General features: G+C 31.7%; 1 protein-coding gene across 2 annotated transcripts in view; it reads left to right on the top strand.

The window, feature by feature from the left end:
- LOC126739372 (caskin-1) overlaps positions 1–19,676 on the top strand; it is a 576,780-nt gene that overhangs the window by 18,977 nt on the left and 538,127 nt on the right. The window contains exon 1 of one of the 2 annotated variants that reach the window (XM_050445027.1): positions 9,077–9,409. The exons of the other annotated variant lie outside the window; for it this stretch is intronic. Coding sequence (XP_050300984.1) covers positions 9,394–9,409 — 16 coding nt within the window. The 5' untranslated portion in view covers positions 9,077–9,393. Of the gene's footprint in view, positions 1–9,076; positions 9,410–19,676 lie in introns of those variants that run through there. 2 annotated transcript variants of the gene reach the window in all.

Genomic DNA, 19,676 nt, shown 5'->3' with positions numbered 1-19,676 from the left:
TGCCTGCAGGTACCCCATTTTCTGTTCCTTAATAGCACAAATTGCTTTTATCATATCATTTCTTTCGTAACATTTTCTTTTTCGCCTACCTTTTGACACCATACTGAAATAAAAAAAAAATGACATAGTTCTATTTCATCATATAAAAATTGAGGTTTCTAACGCAGAGTACAAGCACAAGATTTAATAGGTTTACAATAGCCTCTCTTCTGTTTATTACTTTTCCTATTGATATATTATTTAGTATAAAAGCAAATTAGAAATGCTCTTATAGCAACAAAATATCACTATTTTAGTATTCTTAATAGGATACTAACATGGAATACTATTCCATATTTGTGGCTCAAAAAATTCCATATTAGTGACCCTCATAACCTAATCTTATAATGTTCTAAAAAAATATTTCTATGTTAAAAAACAAACTTACCTAAAAACTATTGTAAACTATGATGTTTGAACTGTCACAAATGCACAACAGTTTGAATAAAAAATAAGTATTTTATCGCTAACACACGGAAACAGCAAGATCTGCAAAACTATGATGCCGCAAAAAAAAACGACTGTCCATGGTGAGCCAACAAAACAAACTAGAGACAGACCGATCGAAAAAACACCTTAGATGAATGCACTTCGACACTTTTAACTTGCAATTAATAGAGGGCGCTTGGTACTTTTTCTGGTTTACAACTATTCCATATTACTGACCTATTCCACATTTGTCGCCCTTACTCTACCTACTATGGAATATAAAAACTGTTTTAGATGAACCTAGTTTGTCAATCAAGATCGGTCGTTATCAAATAAGGTAAACATAAATTCAAGAAATTTTTGATAGTTTGTTGTTTTTCTTATTAAGGAGCAAATAAAGTATAGAAATATTGGTTAATCTTTACCGTTAAGTCTAAATTGTTATAGATTATATTTTAGGGATCAAATCAGCATAGATGATTATCTCAGACCGAGAAATCATAGGCGAACCCTATGAAATAATGTATTTTATCTTTGTTGATAAAAAAAACTGGGTGAGACTAGAAGATATGGGTATTCGGGGACCGGCACTGCTTCTCCTAGAGAGTTAAAGGATACGAGGAGTGCACATTAATTCAATTACAAGTTCGTACAGAGAACTTCATTTTGGAATACCCCAGGGACCAGTTCTTAGCCCTATACTATTTATTCTTTATCTGAACTCTCTTTTACAGCAGGAATACTTGAGTGAGATTGTTTCATTCGCAGATGATCTTGTGCTCTTTGTTGATGGGAACTCATAGAATGAAGTTGAAAATAAAATTACCGGGTTAAAATATTATGGTTCGATCTCAATCTATTTACAGTGAGTTTGGAAAAAAACTGGTTATGTTCCATTTTCAATTAATGTAACCAACTTACCTAAAACTACAGTAATGAATGTAAACCTTTCCTCTAGACACAACTCAAGTTGGTCTATAAAAAGTTCTAAACAAGTTACCTACCTGGGGATCATTGTAGACAAGACACTTACGTTGGGATATCTACAGTGCAAGTCTGTAACTTGGAATAAATTCGATAATAAATAAATGGAAGCGTGTTCGGAAAAACGCTAGGATTGAGATTGTAAGTTGTGCATTTTTTACAACAAAAAGTTTTTATACAGGGTGTGCCATGTAGGCGGGGCTAATACCAACCTTCTTATTTTAAATGAGACACCCTATATGTTATTATATTTTTGGATTTTGGACAAAATTCCAAACACTTTGATATATCACATGCCTTAACTTTATTCACCTGTTTTTTTAAGTTTTGATTTTTTATTTTAGAAATGTTTAAAATGTGGCATTTTTATAATTTTGACATTTTATAAATGTTGACATTGCTACAAGACGTGCCTTAACTGTCGGATAATCAGATTTAAGTTTCTTTTAATTTTTTTACAAAATGGGCTAATTAAGTGTAAAGCACAAGATTGAAAGTTTAATGACGATTGGGTACGGAGATAGAACAAGAACCCAAAATTAAGTTTTGCATTTATTCAGACAGAAATATCCTGATTTACCACCCATATCTCAAAGCAATAATAATAAGCAAGATTGAAAAACAGTTTCGGGAAAATGGTCACGTAAGAACAATAACTAGTTCTCGTCGATCTGCGCTTAATAAAGACACCAAAATGAATGTGTTATTAGCCATTGAAGAAAATCCTAATATTCCCACTAGGCAGGTATCGCGCGAATTGGAAGTGAGTCAGTCTTCAGTAGTAAAGGTTCTTGAAGCAGAAAAATTTCATCCCTATAAACTAACAATTCCCAAAAACTAAATATTCTAAACAACTAACTCAATGAGGAGGATGCAGACAGAAGAATTGAATTTTGTAAACAATTTATGGAATTAATGCAGAATAATAATCTTATTAGAGAAAACATTCTCTTTTCCGATGAGTCGACATTTATGCTGAACGGAGAAGTAAATCGTCAATTACCGTTATTGGGTACAAGAAAATCCATGTTGGATGAGGCAAGGCTACACTCAACACCCAGAAAAAGTAAATTTTTGGGCAGAAAGTCTAGGTCAGCAAGTTATAGGCCTAATTTTCTTCGAAGAAAATTTAAATGGAACAAGGCACAAGAAGAACTAATTTCAAATCTAGCTGTTCTATTCCCTGATCCAATAGAAGCTGATATGCCGAATAGAAACATCTGGTTTCAGCAAGACCATTTTGCAAGACCTGCTCGAAACTATCTGGATACTATTTTTCCAGGCAGATGGATGGGCAGGGGAGGACCTTTTGAATGGCCACCAAGATCGCCCGATTTGACTTCGCTGGAGTTTTTCCTGTGGGGATATTTGAAATCCAAAGTTTATGTGACCAAGCAGGCAAATATTGAGGAGTTAAAAACTAGAATAAGGCAAGAGTGTCGAAACATTTTTCCAGAATGCATAAGAAACGTTCAAAATGAATTTGTAATACGTTTAGGGCATTGTGAAATAGTAAATGGTTTACATTTTAAACACTTATTAAAGAAAAAGATTTAAAAGAACCCTCTTTAAGTTTATAAAATACTAAAAAAAAAAACGTTTTCTTTAACGCCCTGTATCTTAAAAACAATCGAATAAAGATATGTCATGTGATACATCAAAATGCTTGGAATTGTGTGGAAAATCCAAAAAATATAATAACATATAGGGTGTCCTATTTAAAATAAGAAAGTTGGTATTAGCCCTGTCTACGTAGCTGTATAAAAACTTTTTATTGTAAAAAATGCGCAACTTACAATCTTAATTGAGGTGCCCAAAATACGCCCCCATTTATTTATTATCTATTTATCTATATTTTTATTTATTTTTAGTAGAATAAATTTTAGAAGCTTTTAGATTCATAAAAACATCAAGTTTTAAAACCACGTATCTTAAAAACAGTTGAATAAAAGTATGGCATGTGATACATCAAAATGTTTATAATTTTGTAATAATAATAATAAAGAAGTTTATTTAGCATAATAGCTACATATATTTCAATAATTATAATTATAATATAAAGTCTACAAAGAAAATAAACCACAATAATAATAATAAACCAATAAAAGTTCATTATATACAGGGCTACATTAGGTATAATAGAGTGGTGATCAGCGTAATAAAAGAAAACGTACACAACAATTATTGGTATAAATAAAACCTAACCTAGGACAACACAAATGGTATAATAAAACTTATAACTAAAATCATAAAAAGAATATAATCTACAACACAAAAAAAAGAAAATAGAAATACTCTTAGCTATCCCTATTTAAAAGATGTTTCTCAATAGCCTCCTAAACTGGTTTACATTATCACAGGTCTCAATTATCACAAGCAATTTATTAAATTTTATTGAGCCTCTAAATAAAATCGAATTAAGTAACTGAAGAGTGTTATACACCTATCCACTATGGCGAAATCTTGACGATGTCTAGTATTGTATGTGTGTACATCCTCCAACGATTTTAACTTATCACAGATATAGCTGGGTAACAAACGATGTTTCAATTTAAATATAAACAAATAGACATTAAACTATATACGTTCAGTCACAGACATCATATTTAGGACACTTAACATACATTTAATTGGTGTATATCGATCACATTTTATTTATTTATTTATTTAGCAGTTAATTTCTAAGAGGCAAAGCCCAGTTACAGGAAAATCTACAATTAATGTTTTGAAAGTGTAAACAAGTATTAAATTACTATAAATAAAATAACAAAAAGAAAGAAAAATAAGGAAAACTTAAATTACTATAGTAACATCATGTATATATTAAAATTATAGGAGATGTAAATTAACATTAGAATGAACAAAGAAAGGGATTCATGGGACAAGGGAAAAAAGGAGGAGAAAAGGAATTATGGTAACTGTTGGTTTGTCAGAGACAAAACTAGATCCTTTATGAAGCATTCAAATATGTCACAGGTTGATGATACTGAATTAAAAATTCTGCACATTTGATATACGGGATCCTGAAACCAAAAGTGATATTTGCTCTAGAAGCAAATCGTGGTACATGAAATAGAATATCGTTCAAGAGAGGAGGAGAATTTATTTGATTATTGACCATAAGAATGTTACAAAATGAATTATTCTCCTCATGGCCAGAGATTGCAGATTAAATCTACCTAACATCAGATCATGATCATGTCCCCTAACAGGATATATTCCATCCTCACGAAACATAAGAAACTTTAAAATCCTTCTCTGAACACTCTCGATGTAGCCAACATGGCATTCATAGAAAGGACACCACACCAAGGAACCGTATTCCAGTCTTGATCTAACAAAGGAAAAGTACAATAGTTTTATTGAGTTTGAGTTGTTAAAGAGTCGGCTATTTCGAATGACAAAACCCAGAAGTTTCAACGAGGAGGTCACTGTCTGTTCAATATGTGGCACAAATGTGAGCCTATCGTCGAATACAACCCCTAGGTCTTTAATAGAAGTACTTCTACAGAGGATTTGATTGTCTATATTGTAATTAAACCAAACAGGATCCTTGGTTCGGTGAAAGGAGATCACACAGCATTTCGAGATATTAAGACATAACTGATTTCGACTGCACCACCCCCTAATTAGGTCCAAGTTACTCTGTAAGAACAAGCAGTCCAAGATACTATTGATACACCAGAATATTTTCAGATCATCAACATAAGCTAGTCTAAGGCAGGAAATCAATTCTCTAAGATCATTAATATAAAAGATAAAAAGAAGTGGGCCGAGATTGGATCCCCGTGGGACTCCAAAAAATGAAACAAAGGTATTAGATCTGCAACCTTCCACCTCAACAAACTGTAGACGGTCAATAGAGTATGACGAAAGCAACGAAATTAGCCTTTCTGAGAAGTTGAATTGCTTATTCAATGTTTCCAGCAGAATGCTATGATTTTTCTGATCGAAAGCCTTACTGAAACCAGTATACACCACATCAACCTGACTTTTTCTATCGAGGGCTGATTTTTGAGGGCTGACATAGAGCTATGACTGACTGATTTTAAAATCAGTCTCATAGCTCTATTCTGTATTACTTCCAACTGGTGTATTTTATATTGTGGCAGATTAAACAATAACGTGGAACAATACTGCAAATGCGGAAGTGCAATGCTATTAAGCAAAAGCAACTTTGTGCTCATGGAGAGGTTTCTTCCCACTCTGGTGATAAATCCAACTTTTTTGGAGAATTTTCACATGACGTAGTCTGCATGTGCACAAAAGTTTAAATTGGCATCTAGAATAGTACCCAAATACTTAATTTCACTCTCATAAAGAATGCTATCCCCATTTACAGTAATGCTTACACTATCCATGTCTATTTGATTAAGTAATGACTTTTTGCCAAATATGCAAAACTTCGATTTAGCTGTATTTAAACACTATTTGTTAGTGCAAAGCCAGACAAATAAACTACTCAATTAATTTTTTAGGTCGATTTGCATTTGCTGTAAGTTTTTGCCTATAATATACACCATTGTATCATTTAAAAATGCTATTGGGTAAAATAATCTCGTGCAAATTAAAAAAAAAATCATCAGCGTTTGCACCCTCCGCTACTCCCCCAAAAATACAAAAAAAAATAAAAAGAAAATAATTTGCCTGTGCTATAAAATAATGTAATGTAGTCCTCTAATTACGCAAAAAAAATATTATTAAATTGTAGACATATTTGGGCTCCCCGCCAGCTCTTCGCCTATTTTGTATATAAACAGATACAAAATAACCCAGAACTCACCACGGGGAGGTGGCTCTTATCGAGTTCTATCCCTGCCCACCCAACCATATGACCAATTTCTAATTTCCTACTTCATAGTCTGATTTGATATTAAACTTTGTACGTATCCAACCATCTCTGTTAGTAAACCCACATACGGCCGACGATGCCTCTGTCACTAATTTGACACAACACCCTGCGTATGGCAGTAAGTCTCATAAATCTCCCTCTGGATAGCTGCTAGTTTTAATAAATTCTTCAATTTCTTCATCAGATAGATGCTTCGTCATTGGTGGCTCTGTTACTTTGCACTCTTGCCAATTTATTAAATCAATATATGATTCCGCTTCAAAATTGAACTTGGGAATTTCAAATTTTTCTTATCGTGCTATTCAAATTTACAGGAATTTTTTTCTCATTCGACCTGCAACTTAATATTTTTCTCTACCCTAATTCTCTTATATGACGACGTGAGTCAAAGATTATCGTTAGTATAATATTTTAAGGATGGCCATAAAAGCCATTTCGTTGAATTACAGGATCAACTACAGCTTTAAGTTCTTCACTTAAATATCTTGAATATTGAATTAGCAGAATGTATTCTGTCAACACTTTTAATTTAGACGGGGGATTTCTTACCGCAATGTAAGCCCGCAAGATACGATTTGCTGTTGTTAGCCATCTTGCCTGAGATAACTTGCCAGGAGATTTATTCGCTAAATTAGATGGACAGTTTCCAGTGGATATGGCAGTGCAAATCTCATATAAATATTTTTGATCGCTACTTAATTCTTTTAAATTTACCTCAGGCAAATTAATTTTGATTGTTTCGTAGCACACGACAGGTAATCGCTCACATGTTTCAATAAGTTTGCCAATAGAACCCGAGAATGATAATGGTCCTATGTCGCAATGGCAACTCGTTTGCATGTAGTTGACATATTAGCCATTGCAAGTTTAAGATGTAATTCCAACAAATGTATTACACCACCGTGAGGCCCAGTGTTAATGACAGTACCATCGCAGCCAACCGCAACTAACTCGCTAACTAATACTTCATTTTCGGTTAAATATTTTAGAATCGTTAAAGCTATGGTCTTTGCAGTACCGTTTCAGGTGTTACGTGTCCTATATAGTCGCTACCTGGTTCCTTTAATAACACTATATGTTCTTCGACAATGATTTTCCTAGATGACGATTCACCCTGTTTTTTAATGTGAAGAGTTCTATCTTTGCGTCCATCAAATTTTCAGCCTTTTTCTTTGTCGATCTAATTTGGACTTGTCTATTACATAAGATTGATCAGTTTTGGATATCAATCCAACATCTTCCAGAACTGCACTGGCGATCATTGCTCCTTTTCTACTTGATAATCCAGCTCGGTCTATTGCTTTTGCTAATGCAGGAAAGTCGAAGGTGATGCCCATAGAAGTTGACGGCTCTGGTTCGAAGTCTGGATCACAGTCTGATTCGCTTTGCACTGATATATTTGATAGATTGCCTTGTTCAATTTTTTTTTTCTGATACATTACGCGAAATGTTTTGTTGGCTTTTGTCCTCCGGAATATTACGCAAGAGGTCTCTGCTTTTTCTTTTTTGTTTTTGCTGCAAAATTTTACTTGTTTTGGCATCTACTTGCCCTATAGACATTAATCGTGGAGTTTTCTGGTCGTTTAGGAAAGCTTGTTCCATTTTTTGGACTTAGTATGACTTCTCACAAATACACAAGTTAAAATCGGTACATTTGCACTTTGAAATATCAAAGAGTTTAGTATCAGCCTTATCACGAAATTTTTGAAGGAAGGGGCCGTTCCGTACAAATTTACCTGGCGGGGAGGCTTAACGTTGTTTAAATTGAATAAAAATTTTTGTGAGTGTGTTTGAAGCTATTTTTAGTTGTTTGAAGTAGCAGTCTTTAATAATATAATTTTTTTTTTTATTTTTTTTAGGGGTCGGGCGGGGGGTAAAATAATATAATTTAAAAAAAGTAAGAAATTGGTATTCATTATGGACCATTTGGGAACTTTTTTTAGTACAGGCATAAAAAACCTAGAGAACCGACCCACCTTAACGTTGGACTCTGTTGGACACATACGACTTAAACCAACTCAAAGCATTATCCCTAATTCCTAATTCTGTAGTTTGGTAATTAAAATTTGTCTATCTATCGTTTCGAAGGCTCTCTTAAAATCTAAAAATACCGCTAAAATAAGATTATCACAGTCGATAGCTTTGAGAAAATCATCACAAATATTAACGACAACGGATTCACAAGAATGATGCTCACGAAATCCCGACTGTCCAGAAACAATTATTTTGCCTTTATCACAAAACTCAACAAGTTGTTCCTTAACACAATTTTCAAGGAGCTTTTCATAGATAGGTACCGTGTTTTGTGTAGAATCCAAAAATGTAATCACATACAGGTTGTTCTATTTAAAGTTAGAAAGTTGGTATTGACCACGGCTACACGAGACAAAAATAAAAATATATAAAACAATACGTATACAAAATTTTTATTGAAAAAAATGCGCAACCAAAAATATTAATCGACGTGTGCGAGAGTTTTTTCGAACACGTCGTCCTCATTTTTTATTGAATTTTCTCCATATTTTTGCCGTTCACTGTATGTATTATATTATGTTTTTTTTTATTAATAATTAGATTTATTTTAAATTTGAATTACGTAGCACACCCTCTATAGAGACCTAACTTGCGATCAAAATCCAGAGTCCAGAGTCAGGTTTCTGACTTACTCTGGCGTCAAACTCATCGCATTAAAAACTTAAAAATTTAACCGTAGAAGCGGCAACGCCGTCGTCTCCTATCACTCCGTTCCGCGGTTCAACGTTCAGATAGGAACACACTCGATTCTGCCGTTCCGTGGCGTGTATTTTCGCGTTTTCCGGTGTATTTTGGCGACATTTTCCGGGTGCGAGTCCGATTTTCATCACTCGAATGAAAATCCACAAACACGGGACTTTGATCCTTGATTTTCATTGAAAGTTTTACGGGAATTAACGAGAGCTGCAATGCATAATGTTATAAATTTATTATAAATATTTGCGTGATTGTTATTATAGTGTGATAGAATTTTAACGTGGATTGTTTGTAGTTAGTGTGTTTTGGTTGTTTTTCTGGGGGATTTTAAGTCTTTTGGTTTTGAAGTGTATGCTGATATGAGAAAAATAAGTGGTAAGATTTTCTGTAAAATTAACTATTAATATATTAATGTATATAAGGAGTTTCTAATACTTTTTTGACCCTAGATGATTGAGGGTAAAACTTACTTTTAATTAAAAGATGATATCAATTAATCTCTTTTTTCTCATAAAGGTCTTACGGAATAATTAAAACGACTATTTAAATTTGGTAATAGAAAAAAAACAGGTTGATGATGGTCGGCAAAAGTCGAAACGTCCTATAATAAATTTTAGATCACGCTCATGTAGGGCAAAAAAAGTAGCCTTACAGGAATCATTTATTTGTCTCCAATGCTTTGAATAACCTTAGAAAGAAAAATATGTTATATGAATTTCCGGTTATTTCCGAAAATTTTTAATTTTAAAATTAAATGAAATGTTATTTATTTAGCACTTGACTAATTAAATATGAATATACATATATTAATATTTCTTAATATTTACACAAAATATATGTAATTATACTAAAAGATACTTATTTACTAATCATAGTAAATACTTGTTTGGCGATGATTTTATGTTTGTTGTTTGTTGGCAAACTATTAAAGAGACATTTAATCCCTCATAGAATAAAGATTGTTGAAGACGTTTTGTTGTATTTACATACCTATACTGTTATAATTTTCCTTTGATCTTACATTATGTGCATGAATGTCAGCTCTCTTTTTTAAATATGATTTAAAATATACTGGTCATAAGTTCTGTAAATTTTAGTCTTTTATGGTTGCTATGATTCCAGTGGTACTTATCCAGAAAATTTAATTTCAATTCCATTTTATCGCTGTTAAATTTCTATTTGTTTTGCTTTTGCAATTTTCCAAAAATTTTGTATAAACTAATAATTTTTTTTTGAGTTATAAACATTTTGTGAATTTTTCATCAAAAATATCTTCCTCAAAACTAATTTTTTTCTTAATTTTTTTGGACATTTTTCAAAAAAAAATTAAATGTCCAACGAATTTAGTTTAGGCTCTGTTTACAAAATGTCAAATCAATAAATTGAGTATTTTTTAAGCTATAATCATTTTGTTAATTAAAGAAAGATTTTTCTTAGAAAAATTTTCAAAAACACGAAAATAGGTATCTAATAAATTTGAATACAAAATTTCAAATCCTTATATTATTTCGTACGCAGATGATACTGCATTATTGTTTTCTGATAATTCTTGGAAGAGAGTCTTTAAAAAAGCCGAAATTGGCCTTAGTAAAATGTATGAGTGGCTCAACAATAGTCTTTTAAGTTTAAACTTTAATAAAACTTATTATATGAGTTTTTCCGCAACGTCAGTAGATCAACCATCGCCCACAGAGATTGTTATTCATAATAATGACTGCTTATCGCATAATGATGCATGTAATTGTATCAAAATAAAAAAAGTTGAAAAAATCAAATATCTGGGGGTTATACTGGATCAGTATCTTAAATGGGAGGAACATATTGCATTCGTTAATAAAAAAATTAGGAATATTTTCTATAAATTGTATCAGGTACGTGAAATCCTAAATGTAAAAATGTTAAAAACCTTATATAACGCACTAATAGAATCCAATTTAAGGTACTGTATTATTATATGGGGTTGCGCGTATAACAATACTATAAAGAAGTTGTTAATCACTCAGAATTTTGCACTAAAAATAATATTTAAAAGACCATATAGATTTTCAACTGGTGAACTATATAATAATCTAAATTTACTAAGTGTCAAAAATATTTATATCCATTCCACTTTAAACTATGTCCATACTACATTATCACCAATTAATAGTGATTTTATCAACTATCTCACAAGAGCAACAAAAGAGATAAATATGTTTATTCCATTTAAACGTACAAATGTGACCCAAAGATTTGTAACCTATTATGGACCAGTTCTTTTTAACACACTGCCTGCTGAATTGAAAAAATATTATAATTATCCAAAAATTTTCAAAGCCAAAACCAAACAATTTTTATTGAAAAATCAAACATTTTTTGAAACGTTGTTCTGAGTGTGTAGATATTGGGTTATTTTAGTGCATATTAGTCGTAATTTTTACTACCTTTTTGTTCTCTCGCCTGTTTTCCGCCTGCATAGCGGCCGGGCTGTTGCCGTTCTTAACCTCTTCATATCTGTGCCATTTTGGAAGAGGAAATCTGCACACAAGGTACGTCATTAGATGGCCTTAGGCCGATTCCTCTTCTTGGATTTTTACATTAGGTATATAGGTATTTAACATTATTTTTCTTCTCTCATGAAATAGGGTTGTTATCTATTTTTATTTGTACCTATTTTCCCTATGTAACAATAACACTTTTGTATACAACTTTATGTAATATATTTGAATTTGAATTTGTTATAAGTTATATTGTTAATTTCTCAATAGAAACAAATAGCTTCCTGAAAAAATATTCTTTTGTAAATTTTTTTGGAAAATACTAAAATAGATGTTCAATGAATTTAGTTAAGGAATTTACATGCAGAGTTTCAAATCTGTTTGTAGAATAATTTTTAAGTTATGACTATTTTGTGAATTGCTTATTAAAAAAAATTACTTCCTCAATAAATATTTTTTTCTTATGTCTTCTGGAAAATTTTCTATAACACTAAAATTGATGTTTAATAAATTTAGTTAAAAAGCTTGTATGCAAAATCTCAAATCTGTTTGTTAAATAATTTTCAAGTTATAAACATTTAGTGAATTACTCATTGAAAAAAAATTCTTCCTCAAGAATTTTATTTTTTCCCAATTTTTTTGGAAAAGTTCGCTAAAAACACTGAAACAGGTGTGTAATGAATTAGGTCAGAGAATTTGTTTACAAAATAATATATCCATAAGTTGAATATTTTTTGACCTAGGTATAACTATTTTGCAAATGGCCATTAAAAAGAATTTTCATAAAAAATAATTAAAAAATTTTTTCTTGAAAACACTGAAGTATGTCTGAAATGGATTTAGTTAAGGAATTTGTATGTAAAATTTAAATTCTGAATGTTAAATGACATTTGAGTTAGGACCATTTGGAAATTTTTTTATTAAAAAAATATTGTCCTCAGAACATAATTTCTTTCTTCATTTTTAAAAAAAAATCTCAAAAACACTAAAATAGGTATTTAATGAGTTTAGTTAAGGACTTTGTATGTAAAATTTCAAATCTATATGTTGAATAATTTTTGAGTTGGGAGCATGTTGTTAATTTCCTATTAGAAACAAATATTTTTTCTCCAAAAAATATTTTTCTTCTCAATTTTTTTAGAAAATTTTTGGAAAACACTTACAAGGTGTCCAATGAATTTAGTTAAGAAATTTACATGCAAAATTTCAAATCTGTAAGTTGAATAATTTTTAGTTATAACCAATTTGATTATTTAAATAAGCATATCTTCCTCAAAAAATATTGTTTTCTTTTTTTTTTGGAAAATTTTCAATAACACTAAAATTGATGTTTAATGAATTTAGTTAAGAAGTTTATATGCAAAATTTCAAATCTGTTAAATAATTTTTAAGTTATAAACATTTTGTGAATTGCCCATTAAAAACAAATTCTTTTTTGTCAATTTTTTTTAAAGATTTTTCAAAAGCACTGAAACAGGTGTGTAATGAATTTAGTTAAGAAATGCGTCCCAGTGCATCCCAAAAGTTGTCTAAATTCATTTAAAATTCAGGAGTGTGAAAAAAATCGCTCGGACCCGTCGATTCTTATTTCAAGTTGCGCATTTTTGTAGGTGATGTTTGTCTATACAGGATTGCTCAAAAATAAATTACGATCATCAACTTAATTTTTTCAAATGAAATCGCCTTTTTTTATTTCATTTTTGAATTTTGTGTGGATTTCTACGTATGTTTCATGCATTATGTCCTATACCTAAAGTCAACAGTTATCAAAAAAAAGACGACCAAACATTATTATTAAAGTTCACCTTACAAGTCACCTTATCTCTGAGAATTTTTATACAGAGTAAAATTCCATTCATTCGTGGTTTTTTATTGTTGGCTGGTGACCGTGTATTTTCATAGAAACTGTATGACAGTTGTACGCCAAACAGATATTGTCAAGTGTGAAGTGTACGAGCAAAGTTGCGGTTTTCACAATGGTGAAGTTAACGGATCGAGAAAAAATAGAAATTCTGTGCATGGTTGGGTTTGGTGATAGAACACGTACTCAAAGAGAAGCTGCTCAATTATTCAATGAAATCCATCCTGATCGTCCTCCGATATGTCAAAAGGTGGTGAGTAGAATAAAGGCTAAATTTAGAGAATTCGGTCATGTTAGAGATCTGCCGAAATCTGGTCATCCTGCTCGAGATGAAAATGAACAACTTGACGTTTTGCTTTCTTTGGAAGAAAATCCATGCACTCCTCTGTTGCAGATTGGGGCAAAACTACATGTATTGTGTGGAATAGTGCGCGGAAGAGTAATAGGTCCCTTTTTCTTTGAACATACTTTAACGGGACAAGTGTATCTCGATTTTCTCCAATTTGAATTAGTTCCAGCATTACTAGCTTTATTTCCAAATCCATTGGACCCAGACTATCCTGACGAAGAACTAATTTTCCAGCAAGATGGCGCTCCTCCGCACTATGCTGCCACTATGCGTACATTTTTGGATAAAACCTTTCCCAATCGGTGGATAGGAAGGAGAGGACCCCTCAAATGGCCTGCTAGGTCGCCTGACCTAACACCAATGGACTTTTTTTGTAGGGATACCTTAAGTCGAAGGTATTTGTTAATAGGCCAAATGATCTAGACGACTTGAAAGAGAGAATTCGCAGAGAAGTGCACGCCATAACTCCGGAAATGATTGAAAATGTGCAACGAGACTTTATTGATCGCCTTGGATATTGTCAAGCCGTCAATAGCAACCATTTTGAACATTTAACTTAGTTTTTGTTCTTTTTTTTATTTGTTACATGAATCGTCTTTTTTTCAAAAACTGTTGACTTTATGTATAGGACATGATGCATGAAACATACGTAGAATTCCACGCGAAATTCAAAGATGAAATAAAAAAAGGTGCTTTCATTTGAAAAAATGAAGTTGATGGTCGTAATTTATTTTTGAGCAATCGTGTATATACAAACTACACGTACAAAAATGCGCAACTTGAAATAAAAATCTACGGGTCCGAGCGTTTTTCGAACACAACTCTGAATTTTAATTGAATTTAGAGATAGCTTTTGGGATGCACTGAATAATATTTTGTCTATAAACCGAACAATTTCGGAGCTATAACTATTTTGTAAATTGCCTTTAAGAACAATTTCCTTCAAAAATAACTTTTTTAAGGAAATTTTTTGAAAACATTGAAATAAATCTGTAATGGATTTAGCTATGAAATTTGTGTAAAAAATGTGTAAATCCCTATGTTCAATAATTATTATTGAATTATAAGCATATTGTTAATTTCCCATTAGAAAGAAATATTTTCTTCGAAAAATGTTTTTTTCAAAATTTTTAGAAAAACACTGAAATAGGTGTTTAATAAAATTAGTTAAGGAATTTGTATGCAAATTTTTAAATCTATATGTTAAATAATTTTTGAGTTACGACTATTTTTACATTTTTTATTAAAACAATATCGTCCTCAAAAAAAAATTTTCTTTAAATTTTTTTCAAAAATCCTCAAAAACACTAAAATTACTATCTAATAAATTTCATTAGTGAATTTGTGTGCAAAGTTTCAAATCCGTATGTTGAATAATTTTTGACTTAAAAAAATATCTTCCTCGAAAAATATATTTTTCTTAATTTCATTAAAAAATTTTTGAATACACTAAAATAAGTGTATAGTGGATTTAGTTAAGGAACTTGTATGCAAAATTTCAAGTTTTTGAAAAAACACTGAAATAGGTGTCCAGTTGATTTAGTCAAAGAATTTGTTTACAAAATTTCATATCTATAAGTTGAATAATGTCTAAGCTATGACTATTTCCCAGGTTTCCAAAAAAAAATCCCCGGCCTAGATAAAAGAATATCTTCACTCTATTTTGGTATTTGATTATTTACGCTATTCCTGCTTAACAGAGGGTGAAAAAATTGTAAGTTATACAGGCAGCATTATTCAATGAATAATGACATAAAAAATATAATCGAACACATACCTACAAGGGTTATCGTACACATAACACAATATTTATGTAAACACTTATTATATTAAGACAAAAATAATGCGTCAAGTAGATTGTGCCGATTTAGGGTAGGTAGGAGGTAGTGGCTATGGATGGAATCGCATGACAATAGTATCTATCAAATAATATTGTTGACTGTAAACAGGCGTGAGTTTTGTGAAATAATGTCGCAAGTAGTAAAAAGAAAAAGGGTGACAAATTTGTATAGAAAGGGTGTTCGAACGTTAAAAAACCAGTGCAATTGACTGAACTCGGAAAAAACTGCAGTGTACTACATGATTGAGAGGATAAAAACCGGTACAGATATAAGCACAGATCCGCACGAGCGTAGCTATTTACATCTGTAATATAAGACATAGACCAGTTTCGAGAAGATCGCGTAAAATTCGTCGAGAATTTAGGACGACAAAATCCGAGCATAGGGTTTTGAAAATTGGCCAGCAGATTTAAAAATCAACAAAGAATAAATGTGTGTCCAAAAATTGTCCGCATGGCACTGAAAAGACAAGGCTCAGGAATCAGGAAACGACGAGATTAAAAAAGATCCCTCCATTAACACCTCTACAAAAGTAACGAAGAATGAAGTTTTGTCAACGTATTCAAGGAGATAAAGGTTAGCGCAGCGCTAAATCATAATTGTTATAATCTATTAATCGCGCATGTCCTGTACACATTTGGTATATTCTGGGCACTTTACCGTATTAGTATTTGGTTGTGAGAGCAAGGCTTAGTAGTTACTTTAGTAGTTATATAAAGGGACGTCCCTATCTAAAGTGAAGACAGAAGACCATTGGTAAGTGCCCTTTAATACAAACATTTAAAACCATGTGTGTATGTAACGTACACTTCCTTTGAACCATATCATTTACTAAAAATACAGTCCACTATTACATTTTCTTATTATATCTTCATGGTTGTGCGTTAACATTTTGGTCCTTTGAGTCGGATGAAATGTGGAAGTCTTACTCTATCTTAATTTATTCTCAGCAATATTTTTATATCTGACCAGAATTATTTCTAGATCGGTGCAACCCATTTCAAAATCTTGTCAAGAGAAAATGTTACTGTTCAAATTTCGAAATTTTCCACTAAAATAATGGTTGAAGGCGCAATATATCAACGTGGTGCTAGGCCTCTCTGTATAGCTAATGACAATGTTAATGGTGCAAAGTATTGTAAATTTGAATGGTTTTCTTCTTGAAACAGCTTGATCCAGAGGCATGGCGTTTTTAGCAAGATAATGCAGGATGCCTACACTTCTGCCTATACGCAAGCTTGAATGCAATAACATCAACTGACAACAATTTAATGACCAGCAGCTTCACTAGATCTTTAAAATAAATAATGAATTACAACTTTGCTGGACTGTGATAACTAATAACTAAATTTTCCAAAAATGTCAAACAAACCAAAAATGTCTCTTAACCTGAACTGAAAATCAACGAATCACACCAAAAAGGGTAAAAAAAAATCCCCACGAAATGACTAACGCACAATTAAAATATTTGTCGTCCCAGTCTGTTCCACGAGCCCGTCACTTTCTGCAATGCAAATTTTACTCCGGCCGAGTTTCCTGCAATTTTTCCCCGAGATCCGATCTTTTATTCATGAAATCACCGCTCGGGGGTCCACTATGCCATTGGTGTAATTATTATCGTGGTGCCCCATGCAAGACCATTGTTTTAAAACATCATTATTTTAACAAACCCAAATATACAGGGTGTCCCAAATTAGTGAAGTTATAATCTGTAGAGTTTTGCTTTCTTTTTTTTTAAATTTGGTACGTCATCGGTATGCGAGATGAAGTTAAATTGGTTGATATTCTAGACCTTTTAGCACTCGAGTTTCTTCTGGATTTTTCTCTTCTAGGTTTTTCTTTCCACTCTACAGTCACTGTCTTATACGCTTAAGTTTTCCTCAAACATTTATTTAATTTTCCACGGCTTTTATTGATTTTTCATAATTTTGAATACCAAACTGAAACATAAAAAAATGTCCATTCTTTACCTGGAAACTGGAAAAATTACTTTGGAAGCCTGAATTAAATTTGTTTTTTTGATATTACCCTAAAGGGGGAACATTTAAATAAAGAAATGGCTTTAAATATGAGAAAAATTAAGATGACTGGAATAAAATAGAAAATCAATCCAAAACCTTGGAGGGTGGTTACTAGGAATATGAGAAGTATCCCAATAACCCAGGAACGAAATAAAACATGGATTGAAATATCAGGAAAACTTGTAGAAAGTCTTTAAATGGATAAGAAAATAGAAATAAAAAGTCTGACAGCATTATAGCTAAAAGATCGTTAAAATATTGCAATCGTATATTTAAAACCGTATAAAACTCTTTGCTTCGGGTAACACGCTTAGGTGTATCACTTCCCTTGACTAATTCAGAGTGTAGATAACTTACATCCCGTGCTCTTAATATTAAAAGCCATTGCACTAGATTCACAATATGAGTGTGTTAAATGATTAATGAATTTTCTGCGAGAGTAGCAATACTGTAGACAAGAGTTCTGCCTTTACAAAGTTGCTTTACAGATTTCAGTGCACCAATATTGCCATAGGTTAAATGAGAAAGTGCTAAGGAGTTAGTTAATCGAAGCTTTATATTCTTAGTAAAGTATTCTTTGTAGATATATAGCAGTCGCAATTTGGCGAAAGATGTCTGCAACAGATGTGACACATGATACACAAAACGAACATCATTATCAAGGTAGATCCCTAAAATTTTTCTATACACTGAATGATCAAGAGAAGTTCCATTTAACTCAATATTAAAGTTGTGATTAGTGTCAATCGCTTCTTAATTTTTTCCAAAAATAAGCGTTTTAGTTTTAGTTTAAATTAAAACCATAGGCTCTTAAATTTTTCAAAATATTATTTTAAATATTACTTAAATAATATAAGTCATGGTTTAAGAATTGAAAAGCATGACCAATATTACCAAACTGAAACAAATAGTAAATCTGCATGTTATCCGCGTCCTGATGCGACTTACAATTTTTGATACGAGTGGGGAAATCAAAAGTATATACTAAGTATAACAAGGGGCCTAAGATACTTCCTTAGAGAATGCCTCTAGCTATATTTATTGACGAAGATTTAGAGCCTCTAATGTACTTACTTCTTGCTTACTTCTTTCTCTTTAACATCATGCTGGAAAACGTCAAATGCTTTACTGTAGTCGATGAGTACTAAGCATCAGACATTGCCTTCATCGGCAGCCCTAAATAAAACATCTGTTGCATTGAGTAAAGCAGTAGTTGGACTATAATAAGTTGTACTAAAGAGTACGAAAGGCTGACTGTTAATATTATGAAAATATTCCCGTTAGAGATATTTGACTTTAAGTTAGTACATACCTATACTTGGACACTTTCACATAAAACATTCAATATATCTGAAAGTTTTGTTTAGATCATTTTAGACCTAAAGCAACATTTGTAAAGAATATTCTTTTATTTGCGTTTCATGAAAATATTACCAGTATTTTTTGAGATATTGAGGTTTAAAGTGAGGAACAACTGTTATATTAACTGAATAAGATTAATGATTATAAATACGTAAGATATGGTAAAAAAATGCTTTACAATGCTTTAAAATTTCTAAAATTAAATTGACGATTAGTCCAAAAGACTGGAAGGTAAAAGCTCCAGGAAGTATTCCGATGACTCAGAGGGCATAAAGTACTGCTTAAAAAATCTGGAAAACCTGCAGAGAGTCTCCAAATGCCTCTAAATGAAATAAAGTTCCCTAATGGTTCAAAATTCTGGAACGTGATTGACAAAAAGTATCCCAATCCAAAAACCCAGAAGTAATAAAAAATGACTTTGAATATTAGGAAAACTTGTAAAAATTTCCAAATGCGTAAAATAAAATTGACAATTGGTATAACTCATTGGAACTGACAAGTTACTCCAGTAGACTGGAACTTTTTTGGAGATGATTTTAGAATTTTGGAGAATGATTAAAATTGATTTAAAACTCTAGAATAAAATTGAAAATTACACTAAGATCCTAAAACCAAGGACGCAAGAAGTCTATCCCAATAACCCAGAGGAAATTACAAAATTAATTTAATTATCCGGAAAATCTGTAAAAAGTTTCCAGATATCTGAAGTAAAATTGCCAATTAGTACAAAT

Source organism: Anthonomus grandis, chromosome 8, assembly GCF_022605725.1.
Source record: "Anthonomus grandis grandis chromosome 8, icAntGran1.3, whole genome shotgun sequence".
In the NCBI taxonomy this organism is placed as follows: domain Eukaryota; kingdom Metazoa; phylum Arthropoda; class Insecta; order Coleoptera; family Curculionidae; genus Anthonomus; species Anthonomus grandis.
Note: the sequence above shows the minus strand (reverse complement) of the source record. Positions and strands in the feature narration are given on the sequence as shown.